Source organism: Balaenoptera borealis (assembly GCF_965194805.1).
Source record: "Balaenoptera borealis genome assembly, chromosome: 3".
NCBI lineage: Eukaryota > Metazoa > Chordata > Mammalia > Artiodactyla > Balaenopteridae > Balaenoptera > Balaenoptera borealis.
The window spans coordinates 7,913,128-7,930,219 of record NC_138866.1 but is presented as its reverse complement, the minus strand read 5'-3'; the positions used below and the strand labels follow the sequence as shown (position 1 = coordinate 7,930,219).

The window sequence follows — 17,092 nt, the reverse complement described above, 5'->3', positions numbered from 1 at the left end:
CCACTAGTTCTATTTCAAGTGTAGAGTAGCTACATCTGTATAGTGGCCACCATATTGGGTAACGTAGATATAGGTCTTAGTTATAGGAAGTTCTGTTGACTAGCACTGCTTTAGAATGTTTCTGTGCTTTTGATTGTTGATTATATTTTATGAAATAAAGTTAGTTACTGATGTATATATACGTATGAGAAGTAAAACTAAAGAATCTTTTACTTTAGAGAATAACTTCTGCACATACTACATTTTATTATTGAATTTTATACATCTCTTTGCTTTTTTCACTTTTTAATTTTTTCCCCATTTTTAGCAGAAACAGTCCTGCTCCAGCTGTAACAGCAGCATCTGTGACCAACATACAGGCTACTGAAGTTTCTGTGCCACAAGTAAATTCCAGTGAAAGCTCAGGGGGTAAGGAGATTGACAGATTTGAAAATGCTTGCATTATGTTTGGTTGTAGCCTTCATTTTGAAAGATGGCTTTGTTAAGTAGCTTGAATTCAGTTTTTTAATACCATGTTATGATTTACCTGTAAACTTATGAATAAAATAAAAAAGCTTTACTTGTAACTTGATGTTGATATGATTTAACTTTTATGTATTTATGTACTTACTACTTAGGTACATCGAGTGAAAGCATTCCTCAAACTGCCACACAACCAGCCATTTCATCACCACCAAAGCCTACGGTCTCCAGAGTTGTTTCTTCAACACGTCTGGTAAACCCACCACCAAGACCTTCAGGAAATGCAGCAACAAAGACACCTAATCCTATAGTAGGAGTCAAGAGGACATCCTCACCTCATAAAGAGGAGAGTCCCAAGAAAACCAAAACAGAAGAGGTATCTATATATTAGTTAGCCATGGGAATACCACCTTACCTGATTTAAAATCCAGTGGAAGAAAACCTTTGTGAGCCCAAGTTGAGAGGCAGCATGGAGGAAAGCTTTTAGATTATTTTTAGGTAGTGATTTAGTACCATAGTTCTTTTCACCCTTTCCTACTCTTTTCAGTGTCTAACTCTTTCATAAAGCTGTGTTTCTTGTTTAAATTTCTATAGCATGTCTAGGCTGTAACACAACTTAGCATGGATTTACATCTCATCTTAATTTATTATTCTCTCATAACTGTATCTTTCATGTGTACCAATTCTTTGGTGGCCCCTTTGGACACAGTTTTTTGCTTCTTTGATCCAGGTGGAGTTTTGGAGCTTCTACACTGTACTTGGTATTACGGGGTCACTGAATATGAGAGGTTCTCAGGGAATTCTTATTGAATGACTGACCATAAGCTGCGAAGTCAGATTAGTTTTGGTACCTTGAATGATTATATCCTCCAACCCTTCAGGAAATTTTCTAACAATACTTCCACTTTTTATAGTGGCTGGTTTACCTTGTCTAAGTCTCAGATAGTTTTAGGAAAACCATTAAAAGTGTACACTGATTTTGATGTTTGTCTTAAAATAGAAGTAGCCTTATAACACACTTTCATTGTTCCCTGGAGTCACTCTCATTGTGTTTTTCTATTAATTAAACTTTCACCATTGTCCAAGAGATGTTAACCCAAAAAACACCAATTTTGTTGTGATTTTTGGTTGATAATTTTTTATTTAGGAACTTACACATTACATGAAAGTTTCTTTAGAATGGTGGAAAAAACTAGGTATCTTATGCAGTGTTTTGATTTTTAATAGTGAAAGATTATTGTCTTTATAAGTATTACTCCTAGCTTATTCTGAATCCTTTTGTTTTAGATTTTTTTGGAAACAGTCACTGTTAACTAAACATGAATAATTTAATGAATTTTGTCACTCTGATGTTGCTAAGTGAGAATGAAAAATGGGCATAGTATATCATATCTTACACCATGTATTCTGAAATACATTTGTCTCTGTAATTATCTCTTAAGGCAGTGATTTTCAACCTCAGTTGTACATCAGAATTAGTTTTTCAGGGTTTGTTGTTTTGTTTTGTTTTTTTAAAATACAGATTTTAGGGCCTCCTCCAGATACACTGAATCAGACTCTCCATGCCTGGTAATCTTTTATTAAAAGCCCCCGTTCTACATGATTGTGTTGTACAGCAACCTAAGAATGTAGTTTTGGTCTAACGCCACTTTCTGTTTATTGATATTTTTTGGGAGTTGTCAGAGCATTTCAGAATTCACATTTCTTTTTGCCTTAGTAAGGTATATGTAAGCATAACTCTAGCTACCTGTCATTCTGTTTCCTTAATGTTAATGGCTTCATTCCTTACCCTGTGAGAGTTCCAAAATGTATATCAGTACAATGCTTGTAATTTCGTTTGCACTTACCTTGGTAGAAAACACTCATGTTTCATGTCTAGTTTAGAGAGGCAATAGGAATATAGGATTTTTTAACTTAGTACAGAAAAATTTAAATATGCACAAGGGAATCATTTCATGTACCCATGTACCCATCATGCAATTTCAGGTATAGTGAATTCAGCCACTATACCCTTAATTATTTTTCCTTTCCATTTCCCCTGTACTTGCATTATTTAGATGCAAAATCGAGACTTCAGTCACATCATTTCCTTAGTATTTTTAAAATCATGTATCTAAAAGATAATAATTACAAAGAGAAAAGTATAAACAAAGTAAACCCACCTAAAAAAATGAACAATTCATTAATATCAAATATCTAGTCAGGGCTCAAATGTCCCTGATTATGTCATTGATTTTTTTTTTAAATAGTTTTTATTTGTTCAAATCTGTAAGTAAATTAAGATCCTTGATTCATGTTTCTTAAGTATCTTTAAAAATATAGGTTCATTACTCCCCGCCCCCTGCCCCCAGTAATTTTCTGTGCTATGTATTTTCTCACAGTTTGAGTCCTGCTTATGGCAGCTCCATGGAGTTGACTAACAAAAATAGAATTTTAAGATATGGAAGGGATCTTAGGATTTTAGGTTATCTCATAGACTAATCTCCTCCTTTCCCAGAAGAACTTGAGGTTCAATAGCTTTCCTGTTTATAAAGCTAATTAAAGTCAGAGCCAGGATTAGAACCCAGGCCTAAATCTCATGGTGCTAAAGTTGAAGATTATTACAAATATTCTGATTTTGAAGGTCTCCAACTGGGTCATTCATTCTCTGTTAATGAGTACTTGGTATTAGAAATGTTAGTAAACCAGAAAGAAACACTGGTCCTACTCAATAATATACTAACATGTATATAGATAGGAGAGTTTCAGGTATTGTCAAGTACTTTAGTTCTACTTAATTTTTATCACATACTAAAGCTTTTCAAATACATATAGATGGTAGAAATGTAAAATAAAAATAGAAAAAAAGTTTGCCTTGTCACCTGAATTATATGGCTAAATGATGCTATATGTATATATATATTTAAAATTATGGCATATTTCAAACATGTACAAAATTGTAATGAACAAGTTACATTTACATCACTTAGCTTTAATGGTTAACAACTCAAGGCCAGTCTTCTTTCATCTATAAATCTACTCCCTTTCCAATTGTTATGAAGCAAATCCCAGGCATGTCATTTCAACCATAAATATTTCAAAAACACATCTACAGTTTATTATCACCATATATATTTGTGTGTGATATATATATCGGTGCATATACTGATCGGTGTATATATACACCGATCAGTATATGCACCGATATTAATAATGATTCCATAGTGTCACATATCCAGTCGGTATTGAAATTTGCCCAGTTGTAACTTACGTTACTATTTTTTAAGTTTGTATGTTTGCAGGATACAAATAAAGTTCTTACGGGAATTGGTTGATATTGGTGTTAAATCTTTTCTACTCTGTAGGTTAGCCGTGGTTTCTATGTCTTGTTTTAAAGCCACATTTAAAATTAAATTTTAGTTCTGCCTAGTAAAGAGAGCAGAGAAGTTAGTGCCAAAATTGTTTTTCTTAAGAAAGTGATGTTTATTGCAAGTCACTGCAGGAATGGGAAAGTATAACCATTTTTGGTTTCCCATTTCCCCTCTTTACCAAAAAAATATGTTGTTTGTTTTAAATAGCATTATAATAAATCAAAAAAATAAGACCTGAGGAGAACATTTTTCAGACCTCCTTCAGGATGTTAATAAAACTTACTAAGCCAGGGGGATTCTGTGGTCAAGTTCAGGAAAGTTACAGAGAAGATTCTTTCTAGAACTTCTCAGAACCTTTTATGTGCTGATGTGTGTGCATCTCCCAGAAAGGGGGTGATACTATTCCAAGTTCCTAAGTTGTTTGATCAAGGAACTCTTTTTTTTTCTCTTCCTTCCAAAAAATATTTTATGAACTTAGTGGTTTGGGGAATATACTTCAGGTGGTGATGATCAACCATAACAGTTTTCCTCGTGTTCTTTTTTAAAATTTTGGTAGAAACTGAAGCCAAATTGGTTAACATGAAAAAAAAATTTTAAGTGAACCAGTAACCTATTTTAAGGACATACTTGATCGATCTTACAGGTTAATTATTTTTATACTTTAAAAATTTTTATAAATTAAAGCATTGATTGGCAAATAATCTAAATTTTCATTTTAGAGAATAAAGCTTTTTTTTTTAAAAACAGGATGAAACAAGTGAAGATGCTAACTGTCTTGCTTTGAGTGGACATGATAAAACAGAAACAAAGGTATACTAATTTAGCCTCGGAATACGTACGCAATTAAGAGTACAGAAGATGTGATAGAAATGTCTTTATAATGTTGCACTGTATTTCGTTCTTACAGGTTTTAGGTTTTCAGTACTGTTTTTAGAGAAGTGTTTGTCCCTTTTTAATGTTAATTTATAGCACTGAAATTTAATTCCTCAAGTGTATGAGGTCCTACTAGATGCGGGGTTATCTGGTGGATACTAAATGGAGTAGAGTGATGAGTGAGATGCTCCTGTTTTTAATGGAACTTACATTTAAGTAGAGAAGATAAGAGGTGGACGTGGCTAATTACGTTATCAGAGAAGAAGTAATTGAAGATGGTGGGGGTGGCGAGAGGCAAGACTGCAGAATTAGCAAAGGCTTCATAGAAGGAAGACATAGGATTTGGGGTAGGACAAGATGAGAAGTTTATCTCACTATTAGGGTGAGAGTGTGGTATGTTTAGAGAACCAGTTTTTGGCACACAGTTCTGGCTAGAAGCTGTGGCGCAAGGGGCTTGAATCAAGGTAAATGGGATGGGAAAGACTGGTTTAGCCAAAGTATTAGACTTTGAACATCATTTTTTCAGAAACTGAAATGCACTGAAGACTTTTAACTTTTTTCTCCTTGTTGTAGAAAAATTGGAAATCTTCCTCCTTTCCCCAAATTATCCTGATTTCCATGATAGATATTTTAGCAAGTATTCTTCTGGTGTCTTTATAGATTTTGTGTGTGCATATATACCAGTGCGTTTTGCTTTCAAATCTTTATTCACTCTGTAAACCAAGAAAAATTGTTCATGCCATTGCATAATCGACCAGTATTACTAATAGCTGCATAGAATGCTGTCTTTAGGCTGTTACCATATTTTATTCAACCAGTTCCCTATTGTTAGCAATTGTTTCTGTTAAAAAAGGAAGTTGCCCTTTTCTACTGTAATGTTGGCTGTAGCTAAATACCTGCCATCCGTTTATGTTTATTTTATTAGGATAAATTAATGAAAGAGGAATTACTGGTACAAATAGATGCTTTTAAAACTTAATATGTATTGCTAAGTTGTGCTTCAGAGAGACTGCAGTCTTCCATTTCTAGTACACTGTTTACCCTTTTCAATTTCATAGGAGAAATTTGGTATTTCATTGTTTTATTATTATATAGTTTTATAGAAATTCAAATTTTTGTATGTTTATTTTTATTTGTGTGTGTGTATATGTATTATTTTTGGGCACTGCTTTAAAAAAGGTTAGAGCAGTGGAATGACAACAGTTTACCCTGTATTTTCTGATGATTCTTATAGTAGAATCAGTGCACTGGTTATTGAGAAGGGGAAGAGAAACCAAAAGGAAGGAGAAATGTTTTAGAGACATTTTCTACTTTTAATTAAAGCCCTGGGAGCAGTTTTTGTGCTTCTGGGTAATTTTATTTAATAATACTGAATGGGTTTTATTTTTTTCACATAGCTAAAGCTGAGCTTGGGTTTATATTCTGCTAATTATTGTCTGGGCAACGTTTTATAATATGCATGTACGTGTCTTTAATTAGTGCTTGTTTACAACGTCCAAGTTGGAGTTGGTTGGAAAGTCATGAGATATTTTGCCCATGCCTTATAAGGTTTAAGCAGGCAAATAGAAATTTATGTGTATCTGAAATGGTTAAGTAACCTACGAGGCTTTTTTTGATGATTAACCCTTTGATGATGATAGATGATTTTGTAATGTAGTCACGTCTTTCTCTTGATCCCTCCTGTCTTCCAATTTGTCCTTTTTATTAGCCACCAAACCCAGTTATGTTCTTTTATCCTTTTTTAAGTCTCTTTCCTCCCCCGTCCTCTTTGTCTCACAGGAACAACTTGATACAGAGACAAGTACAACTCAATCAGAAACCATTCAGACAGCGGCTTCTCTGTTGGCCTCTCAGGTACTAAGTGCAAAAAGCAAGGAGAATTTTATAAATGTTGTTAAGATTAGTGTTGTATAATGAATGAAAATGAGCATATACAGAAGTTTAATAAAGTTATCTTTGTGAAAGTTAATTGCTAGCCTGCAAATGTGTTTATTGTATTCTAAGGCGGAGCACTGGATATGATGGAGCCGTTCTTTTGCACTGTCAAGATGCTAACTCATCCCCTTACATGTTATTTGATATCGCAAATCACTTAAATCCTCACTGCACAATGTGTAGTCTTCAGGTAGAGGTTTTGTTTATAGGTCAGAGAGTGAAATTTAAATTAGAACTTAAAACCATTCTTCATGGATTTTTTAAAAAATACCTTTAATTTTCAAAATGTGCTTCTTCTGCCTCACTTTTCACGTCCGATTTTCAGTTATTAATTTAGTGTAATCCATAGTTCTTTAAAATTATTTTTTCATTTGTCCTAGAAATTCTCCTTGTGACAGTCCCTTGCATACAGTAGGCACCTGGACTCTTTTCATTGATTTGTGAACCTTCATTTTGTTTGTGAAATGATTGTTTTCTTCTTGAATCCTTTCAAATTGAATATACTCCAGAGTCTGGTCAAACTCTGACATAAAGTAAATATTTTCTTTAAGTAGACATTAAACTGGTTAACCTCTACAAAATAACTGAGATGACAGCTGCTGCCCAGCGATGCTGCTGAACTGATGATACAGTGGTACTGTGCTGCTTTGTGGTTCAGAGTTATTTTAATGTGATCGTTTTACAACGTGTTTTTGCTGGCTGTTAACATTCATAGTCCCTAGTGATATAAATATTACGACTACTTTCTGAAATGTCTTTTATTTTCATAGCCTTTATCTAATAAAAATTTTGTGGGGCGGAGTAACTCCCAACAACATTAGGAAGTGTTGTGCTTGATACTGATACATGGACAAATTTGTTTGTCAAACTGAAGTTCTGGGGTTGTAATTGCATGCCTTTTGGTTTGCCACATTAATCTCTAGGGAACTATTTTCATAGTTTGTCTTATTGACTTCATTGCTATCATGATTTGTACCCGTGGGTGTTTGCCTTTTAGATATTTTTATAAGGAATTAGAATTTTCTTTCTAATGAAAAGATCCCTAGAGCCATTGAGAGAAAAATCACCCAGTTATATAATATAAAAGGAATGATTATATTGATTTAAAAAGTTTTTAAAAAATACATCCCTATATTTGGTGATATAAGGGGCATATTTATTTCTGGGGAGGTGATTATAATATTGTGACTATGTCTAACAATGAATCCTTGTTTTGAGATAAACTTGAAATATTTACAGATGAAATGATAGGATCTCTGGGATTTGCTTCAGAATAATCTGGGAGTGAAGGTGGGAGGACTGTGGATTGGCTTTGATTTGACAGTTGATGAAGTTGGATAACGAATACATAGGCATTTGTTATATAATGCTCTATTTTTGTGTATGTTTGGAATTTTCCATAATAAAACACTTAAAAATGCCATCTCTATGGTTTTGGATGTTAAAGAAAGCTTTGTGATTTAATTGTTTTTAACATAATAAAACCTCCCTAAACTTTGAATAATCAAATTATTGCTCAGTTGTGTAGATTTAATTTTTAATTGACAGGGTCAGAAAATAATACATTCACTACTGTTAACTGCTACTGCTGCTCCTGGGTGTAAGGTGAACTTTAAGTATTCTCCCACATGGGGGTGCTCCAGTGCCAGTTAATATTGCAGCTGTTGTGTTATTACAAGTGAACATAACTTAGCATGAACTTAATAAGTCTGTTATAGGTGGTTGTTGGGAGAGTGTGTTTATTAAAGCTGTATTTGAAATTCGTTCTTGTATATTTGCTAAAATATTACTAAAGTATTGCTGCTTATTTGAAAATTTCTACGAGTGTTAGAACAAACAATTTCATAGTAATAGGCATGTTTATTTACACTCCATTTTGAAAACATTTTAGAGTGTTTTTCTTTAAATTTTTAATAGTTATGATAAGGTCTTATCCATTTCTTAGGAAGTAAAGCAGTGGCAAGTAAATCTCATTGTCAAGTTATAGTACTTTGAACAATGTTGTGTTCTTTGCTTTTATTCTCAGAAAACATCCAGTACAGACCTTTCTGATATCCCTGCTCTCCCTGCAAATCCTATTCCTGTTATCAAGAATTCAATAAAACTGAGATTGAATCGGTAAAAACAACCTCAGGGGTCCATAAACAATATCTGCCAACTCAACCTGTTGTCTTCAAATGCTAAAAAAGGAGAATGGAGGGTACAAGACTAGACATGACTGAAAATGGATTTAGGTTTTTTTTGTGACCTCCCTTACTGGGCTAATCAGCACTTGATCGGAAGTCCAGGTTAGTATGTGAAGCCAGGAGTACTATTATTATTGTGTTAGCAACAGTTGCATTAACTATTTCAAAAAATTACTGCCTTTAAAAAAAAAAAAAAACAAACCTCAAGCTATATTTGTATTCATAATTGACATCTGGACTGGGTTTATGTTTGCTGCATTGTTTGGAAAATTTGCAATACAAACTGGCATAAGAATTCCTTATTCTGATGATGCACTTTTATGTATTTTTTTTTAAATTAGAAAGTAGAACTAATTTTAGATTTTCAGCTTGATGGATTTTCATTTTTTCCTGAAGAATTTCCTTTACCATTAGTCTTCAAATTGGATGCCATTGTGCAGTGGTGTACTGTTATACTTCAGAGAAAGGATAAGAGTACATCTAGTTCAGTCCTTATGAGGTAGCTGTAACCTTTAAAAATGAAATGTCAACTCTAGGGTATATATTTGACATTGAAAGAATAATTAGGAGATACTTCATTTTGATGGGGTCATGATTAAGAAATGCTATATTGGTTTTATTTATAGAATTGTTTAGAGTGCATACAAATCAGTGATCAGCCAACGAATATTTTTCTTTGAGCTTGTTAAAGCTCCATATTCTTTTGCCTTCAATATCTTGTCTTTGAAACAAAGGTTTCGCTCCCTCCCTGTTCTTTTTCTTTTCCCCTTTTTGCTTGTATGCATAAGGTAGGACTTCTTTCATAAAAAACAAAATGCCAGTATTTTCTTAAGCCATGGTGTGAAACCAGTGACCCTGTGGCCGGCCACATGGCACAGAACACTAAATTTTGGTCCCATGGCTGAAATTTTAGGGTGACTAAAAATAATGCCTGTGAAACATGATATCTATCTTGGACGGCCATTTGATCTCTAAATATGAGGAATTTTGTACACTCCACAGAACTCCTGTCTATAGTAAAGTTGATTTTCAATTTTAAACATGTGGGCAAAAAGGCATTTTCTCCAAGAATTTTAAACGAATTTTTATTTTTAAATGGTTGACCAAAATTTGTCAGTAAATTTTACATGTAGAAACATTTAAAAATCATTTCTAGCAAGCACTTGACATCTAGTCAGCTCTCTACTCCTTTTTTCGTTTTGTTTTATCCTATCAATAAATAATTCCACATAATTAAGCAGCAGAGCATTCATCTTTACAGAATATGAGGGATGCCAGATGTTGATAAGCTTAGTTATTCTTTCTTAATCTGGACAAAGCAAACCTAACAGATTTTTCTGATAAGCATGTTTTATGAATCCTCCATTGTGCTCCATTCTATCACACGTGCATTTTTCATGTTAAACTGCAATTACTTAAACTCTTCCCCTATCCTTCTAAATTAATTTTCCGAAGTTGGAGTGTAGTCTTTTCCCCCTTAGGCTATGCATTAATTGAGGCTTTCTTTTCACCATCCTTTGTAATGTCTAGTATACAGTATTTCTACTTCCCACATCTTTGCTCTGCACAGTCACCTTGCCCTTCCTCCTACCACCTAAGAAGAAAAGATGGTCAGACTAACAGGTGAAGTCTACAAGGTGTCTGTGTGTTCTGTGTAGCTTCAGAGTTAGATTGAAATTGCCAGGCACAGATTTAGTCTTGTCATTTTGTTTACACATTGGGGAAAAAGAATTCAGTTTATTAAATGTTTCATGTAACTGCACCCAAGTTTTGCCAAGCTGGGAACTTGGACCTTTTCTGTGTAGTGACTTTTTAATTCTAGTTTTCATAACTTGGAGATCAGACTGTTGCTTTCGCATGATGTACGTAGTGTCTCATGACTGGAGTTTGCTTTGTTTTATAGTATCTGTACTCCTTGTATTTTTCAAGAGCTATTTTGTAAACAGATGATGTATTTCTCCATTGAAAACACAATAAAAAAAAAAAAACAGCACAATCCCACAGTTGGCTGGTTTCTTTTGACTGTTTTTGTTTTTTTCAGTGATATTATTTCTACTTGTAAGTTATAGCTCTAAGTGAAGATTTGCGAAAGAGTTTACTTTGGTTACATTTAGAAGAGATCTATATCTGGTTAATTGTGCCGTTAGCAACAGCCTAGTGTTAATTGATATCTCACATAATCAGGTATTTGTTTTTCATATAATTGATCATTAGGGAGGAAAACATGAATGTAGTACTTAATAATTAACTTTTAACTGACCCACCCTCCAAAATATTTATTCTGTTTATATAGACAGTGTATCTTTTCTTTGTATTTATTCCACGCATGGAGACAGTGTACTGTTGATGTGCTTCCTTTACAGAGCTGGTGGTTTTCAAAGCAGTTGGTGCTGTATCTCCAATGTCAGCAGGTGGCACTGTTGTTTTTCAGTGAATTTAGGATCCTATGTTTCTCATTTTACTAAATGCAAATCAGATTCTACATTTCTTAAACCCTTAAATGGTCAACATACTTAACTATGGGTTAGGAATGAACTGCTCTGTATGCATGTGATGGCCAGCTTTTGAGTATGGTTATCTTAAATGCTTTGAATGCAGGGATGGACCTCCTTATGTTAGGTTATTTCAAGGGACGTGCAATTCTGCATATTTTCATTCCTGAAATTCCAAATTCTAATACCTTTACTATATGTAAAAATATATGACTGCAATGTAGAATAACCTTTTATTAAAATAACATTTAACTTTTGGGACTATTCAGTAAAAGGGAAAATATTGTAAAAATTACCCTTGACGCCATTGTTAACACCTACAGAATAGAGCTTGCCATACTTCCTCTACTTTGACAGACACCTAAACATGGGAATGAATATCACAACTTTCTGAGTTTTATCACCCACATAGACTTGGCATTTCATGGATCTTGCTGAATTAGTAAAATGATAATTGAAAGTTGTGTTTTGTGGCTTTGGGTATATTCTGGAATAAAGTTTGTATTTTTCTAATTAACACCTCTTTTTTTCTCCACACAGAAAAATGTTTTAGAGCTCTGCGTAGTATTAATTCTGGCTGCACTCAAGGTGGCAATAAATGATCAGCAGCTCCAAGTAGTAATTGATAAACGAAAAGATAAATCATTAATACACACAAACTTGTAGACCAAGCCCTGGAAATATTAACTGTTAGTGCACTTCAGTGCATTTAAACAAAAAGATAAACTGTTTACCTAAAAAGGCATTGAACAATCCTTTGGTTATACTTTTGCCTATTTTAATTCTAATAAAAGAATAGTACAAGGAAAATTAGTTGCCTTTTAGCCTGTATTGTATGTTTTGCTTTTTTTTTTTAATTCTCCACTCTGTTTCTCTTCTGTTAGCTTTTCTTCAAACCAAAATCACAAATGGATGCTGTCTCAATGCAGAACTGAACTTGGCAAGTGAAATATTAAGCGTGTTCTATAATAAACATGACCTTCAGTCATATAGAGAGAAGTGGTCTGTTTAATTCTGTGTGATATCCGTTTCTCATTTGTAGAATCAGTTTATTCATCCTTTCTCCGTACTCATCAGTTTAAAAATTCTTGTGACATTTTATATAGCTTTATTGGCACCAAGAAAGATGGCATCAGTATTTCTGAGCCATGTATTTTGGAAGTGATTGTATGTACTTAAATCTAGAAGTGATTTCATATACTTGGGAAGTCATTTAAACTTCTGCTTTTCTTCCTTAGAGACATGCTTTTGTCTTAATGTTCTGGGAACATCATTGCAGCTGATCAAACCATACACATATTTGTTGAAAGGTATGGAACTTTAAGTGCATTGTTCCTTTCCTCACCCCCCCCCCCCACACAATTCACAGGACTTTCCTTGAAAGGGTAGAATTGAGGCTGTGCTAAAGTTCACATTTCAGAAAGCTCACATTCGTTTCGTGAAGGGTTGTGACTGTAATTGTACTTTATTCTCCAGTTACCATCTTTTTAAATACTTCACGTTTTCAGATAGCTAAAAATCATATCTACAAAGGGCACAGTGTTGTTTATAGAGTTTATAGAGTTTAACCACCTAATATTTAAAATGTTAATGCTGAAAATATTCATACTTTAACATAATGTAAATAAGACACTTTTTTCCTGTTTTGGGTATCTTTAAATTTCACTAGTAGGTGAAATGAAGTACAGAACAGTCTGTGTGTGTGCTCCAATCAAAGCTTTATATTTTTTGTTATGATATTTCTAAGGTACAGGATAATGCCTTTAATCAAAAATAGTCTCCTCCTTGCCACCCAGCTTAGAGTTTTTGTTTATGTGTTGTTTTTGTTTTTTAGTGGGGAGAATGGATTTATGCTCAACCCTCCACAGTCCATCTTATGGGTCCCAGCATTGACCAGGGAAAGCCTAAGGGTGTGTTGGTTTTGTTTCACATTGTAGAATAAACTGAGGTCTAGAAGCCCCAGAGCTGATTCACCCTGGCCTTCAACTTAACACTACCACTTCGGTCTTAGCAGGTCCTTTTCCATCTGAGCACAGACGTCACAGCTCTAAGACAGCTTACCTAAGACACACTACAGCAAAATGCATTCTTTAGAACAGTGTAAATTCAGTTGTGTAGTATCAGAATCTTTAAAAACATAAAAATTTGTTTTACTTATAGATACGGAATAATTTTGAAACAATCGCATCAATAGATTGAAATACAAAACAGATTAAAGGGAAACCCATTAAAGGTAAATTCTGCCCTATGGTGGGTTTAAGTCTTGGGCTGAGTGTAATGTAATTAACAGTTACAATGATAAAGTATCACTCTAAGTACCATGCATCTCAGTATTTGGAACTATCTAGACAGTATACTCAGTTTTTACTTCACTTGGATGTTTTAAATTTCATATTAGTCATGTGATTATGACCCAATTAAAAAAATATTTAAGCCCTCTTACAAATTCTTGGCAAGCTTTTTAGAAGCATTTCCTTTCATTAATTTGTAAGATGCTATTTTTTGACCAACAGATATCAATCCAAAAATATGTATTTTGAATAATTCAAAAATTTCAGTTTTATGGGTTTCAGGTCATTGCAGACATTTATCTCAGCCTTGTATGTTTTCTAATGTCATATAGTCCTTAAAGATATTTTCAGGGGTTATGATACATTTTATGGAAATGCAAAATAATACAGTCATCTCTGGAGAGTAAAATGATCTTGTGCCACTGCTGTGCCCCTCTTCAATCGCCACGCCCACACACGTGTGAATATTTGGGTTCTTTTCAGATTTTAGGCGTAAGAAAGTGGGTAGATGCGTTTTAGTATAAGAATGTAAAATGTCCCAGCCTTGTGCTTGTTCCTCGTGGAGGCTGTCTCTCCCTCAGCAGAACAACCCCTACACGCTTTCACACTGTGTGGGACCTGGCGCTGTGCGCTTTCCAGAAGTCTGGCATGAAAATTGCTCCTTGTTTGCGTTTTCTGACTGCAGCGGAGCTGTTAATAAAGAGATTGATGATAAAGTTGTGGAAAGGAGACAGTTGGGCAGAACTGCTCCCCGTGAGTGACAGAGGGCACGATCTGCCTTCACAGCCGAGAAAGCCGCCCCCAGCAGAGAGCCGGCCGTGCCTGGACCCTGTGCCAGGACTGTTAGGAGGAGCGCTAGTGCACTGCTAGGCCGCTGCGGCTCTGTAGTTTAAGCTTGGTCTCCCATTTCCGTTTCTATCTGGTTTGTGGAATGCTCAGGACAAATACATTTGCGAGTATGACACATTTCCCAACTGTAAAATAATTATTTTTGCAGATTCTTAAAAGCACTCATAATTCATTCTGATTTGGTTTAGTAAAGTTAAGTTTTATTTAGAAAATATTACATATAAAAAAATTTCTTTTAGAAAGCCTGAGTTGAGCAGTCTCCTTAGAGTCTTAGGGGAGTCAAGTCTGACGGCCTCGAGAATAAGCATTGGCTGCAATAAGTATTGGTTATGGGGTGTTACGTATCTTGGTCATAATGATTATCATTGTATATATTTTACATCTATCACTGCTAGTAAGCTTGGGTGACTGGCATTCGTTTAAGCTGTTCTCTGTTTTGTGTGGTCTCCCTGATAGTCCACAAGAATTTTTGGCACTCTCTAATAAACACTGCTTTAAAGATAGAGATTCTGCCTATGATATTTTTAAACCATTTTAGGTTACATGTTTTCTACTTTATTTTTCTTGAATATGAGACTATCTTGGACAGCTTTCTCTTTTAAGGAAACTACTGTATTATTGTGGCCTTTGTCTTGTTAAATAAATGACCCAAATGTGGACACTTTAGTTTCTTGACAATGAAAATTTTTGAAAAAGTTAATTTTGCAAGTATGGTCTTTGCCTCTGCAAACATGGTTGGATTGGAAGTATGTGTATGTGTATCTATCATAAGGCTTAAAATTTTTAAAAAACATGTTCATAAAATCTCAAAATTAGAAGGAACCTAATGAGGCATCTAGTTCATTGTATCTGTGACAGGCTTATCCATTTCTGTTGATGGAGGAGTCTGTATTTCATCATTTCCATTGCTGGGCAGTATTTAAAATTTTAGATCGGGCTCATAGTCATTTCCTTGATCTTCAGTAATCTTACCGTTACCTTTAGAAGCAGATTCTGACCGATCTGTACTTTCTTTAACATGAGACTTTCACCCTGGAACACTCACTGGCCTTAAAGTTTTGACAATTTTAGTTCTTCATTGGGTTAGCCAAAATGGTCTCTGGCAATTTGAGCTTTGATCCAAGGTAGGATTTAGGGAATCTAACATTGGAAAGAGGTTGAATATTTGAGATTCTATTAAAGTTTAAACTTTGTGTCAGATCAACGTGATGCTGGATTTTGTTTGTAAGTAATTATTTCAGCCAAATACTGTCACCAGTTAACAAAAAGCCCAGGCCTTCAGGAAGTACTAATCCTATCCTGTCCACCAGAGCCTGGTGACCCTGCGCAAGTTGTTTAAAGCTTTCCTTTCAGTTTCTGAGTAAAACATAACTCTTTATGTCTTTTATTTCTTTTTGGAATTCAATGTGGATTAACACGTAAATAACATGTTTAGAGAATCACAGATTTTTAAGTGCTTTGTTAAACCTAATTTGAATTTGTTAGAGGGCAGGCACAAAGGCCAATTGTAGACGGCAAAGGAATATCTGGAAAACCACCCCTCCTAATTCCCAAAGCTGTTTTCCTGATGTGAATTTGGGCAGGACCAAAGTAGGGAGAAAAAAGTTGAGTCAGGTAAAGCCCTTTTTCTTTTTTTTTTCTTTTTTTAGATTTATGTGGGGTGGGGGCAGATTGGCCTCTTCATCGGAAAACTTTCCTCTGCCTTAGTGCCAAGAGAAATGCAGTGCACAGTTTCAGAGGACCCAGAGCATGCCTGCCTGCTCCTGGCTGAGGGTTCAAACACAGTGAATGGACCTGGGAAAAATTTCTGACAGTAAATGGTGTCAAGCAGTAGGTCTAATTGTTAGACCTATGAGGTTGTTCCTGACATAGCAAATGGCGCCACCACTTACAGATGAGGAGAACAGGCTTAGTTTGTGAAACACCTTGCCCGCGGTCAGTCAGTTGGGATTCGAACCTGCTTTATTCTAAGGACTTAATCCTTAGAATTAAGGATGACCTCGTGTCATCCTTAATTAAATCCTTAGAATTAAACATGACCTCGTGTTTTCCCACTCGACAATGTTGCTTTTTAGTGTATTTCTTTGGATATCATTGGGGAAGGCCAGAGTTATTAGCTCTTTTTTTGCATAGGCTTCTAGTTTCAGAACAGCTCAAATGCATTTCTGCTATTTGGATGCCCCTACAGCTGGCCTACTGAAGGTGAGAGGGATGGAAGTCTGCAAAGACAGGTGATGTAAAGACAGGCTGCAGTGGGAGATGAACTTCAAAGACTCTAGAGGAAATGAATGTGTGTTTATTAGTGCTGGGGAGGTTCAGGCTCTGGCTAGTTTGGGTGAACTAATCCATTCACACCCAATTCTCTTAACAATTGGTTTGTCTAAAATTAGGATTTTTTTAAAAAAAATGTTAATTTTCCATATTAAGATGATGTCTTATAAATATTTTTCTTTTTTAGCCAATTAAGACAGAGTAGTACCTAGAAGTGCTAAAAATGTTTAAACTGCTCCAGAGTAGAATAAAAACATCAACAGTGACCTTAGAGCTTGCTCAGGAGGTACTGTAACTACTGTATCATGTCTGAAGATACTCATTTGATAAGTTGTTATTAAAAACATAAAAATAAGGCAGACGTGCCCTTAGAGGAATTAAAT

General features: G+C 34.8%; 1 protein-coding gene across 13 annotated transcripts in view; it reads left to right on the top strand.

Moving 5' to 3' along the window:
- Nucleotides 1-10,809, top strand: part of PAPOLA (poly(A) polymerase alpha) — a 58,714-nt gene extending 47,905 nt beyond the window's left edge. For 4 of the 13 annotated variants that reach the window (XM_082384532.1, XM_082384530.1, XM_082384529.1 and 1 more), the window contains 5 exons: nucleotides 308-408; nucleotides 618-838; nucleotides 4,560-4,622; nucleotides 6,465-6,539; nucleotides 8,647-10,809. In XM_082384532.1, the coding sequence (XP_082240658.1) occupies nucleotides 308-408; nucleotides 618-838; nucleotides 4,560-4,622; nucleotides 6,465-6,539; nucleotides 8,647-8,742 (556 nt within the window). In that variant the 3' untranslated portion in view covers nucleotides 8,743-10,809. Of the gene's footprint in view, nucleotides 1-307; nucleotides 409-617; nucleotides 839-4,559; nucleotides 4,623-6,464; nucleotides 6,540-7,000; nucleotides 8,048-8,646 lie in introns of those variants that run through there. The other 9 variants (XM_082384535.1, XM_082384533.1, XM_082384528.1 and 6 more) reach the window with 7 other exon arrangements.
- Nucleotides 10,810-17,092: the final 6,283 nt, after the last annotated feature.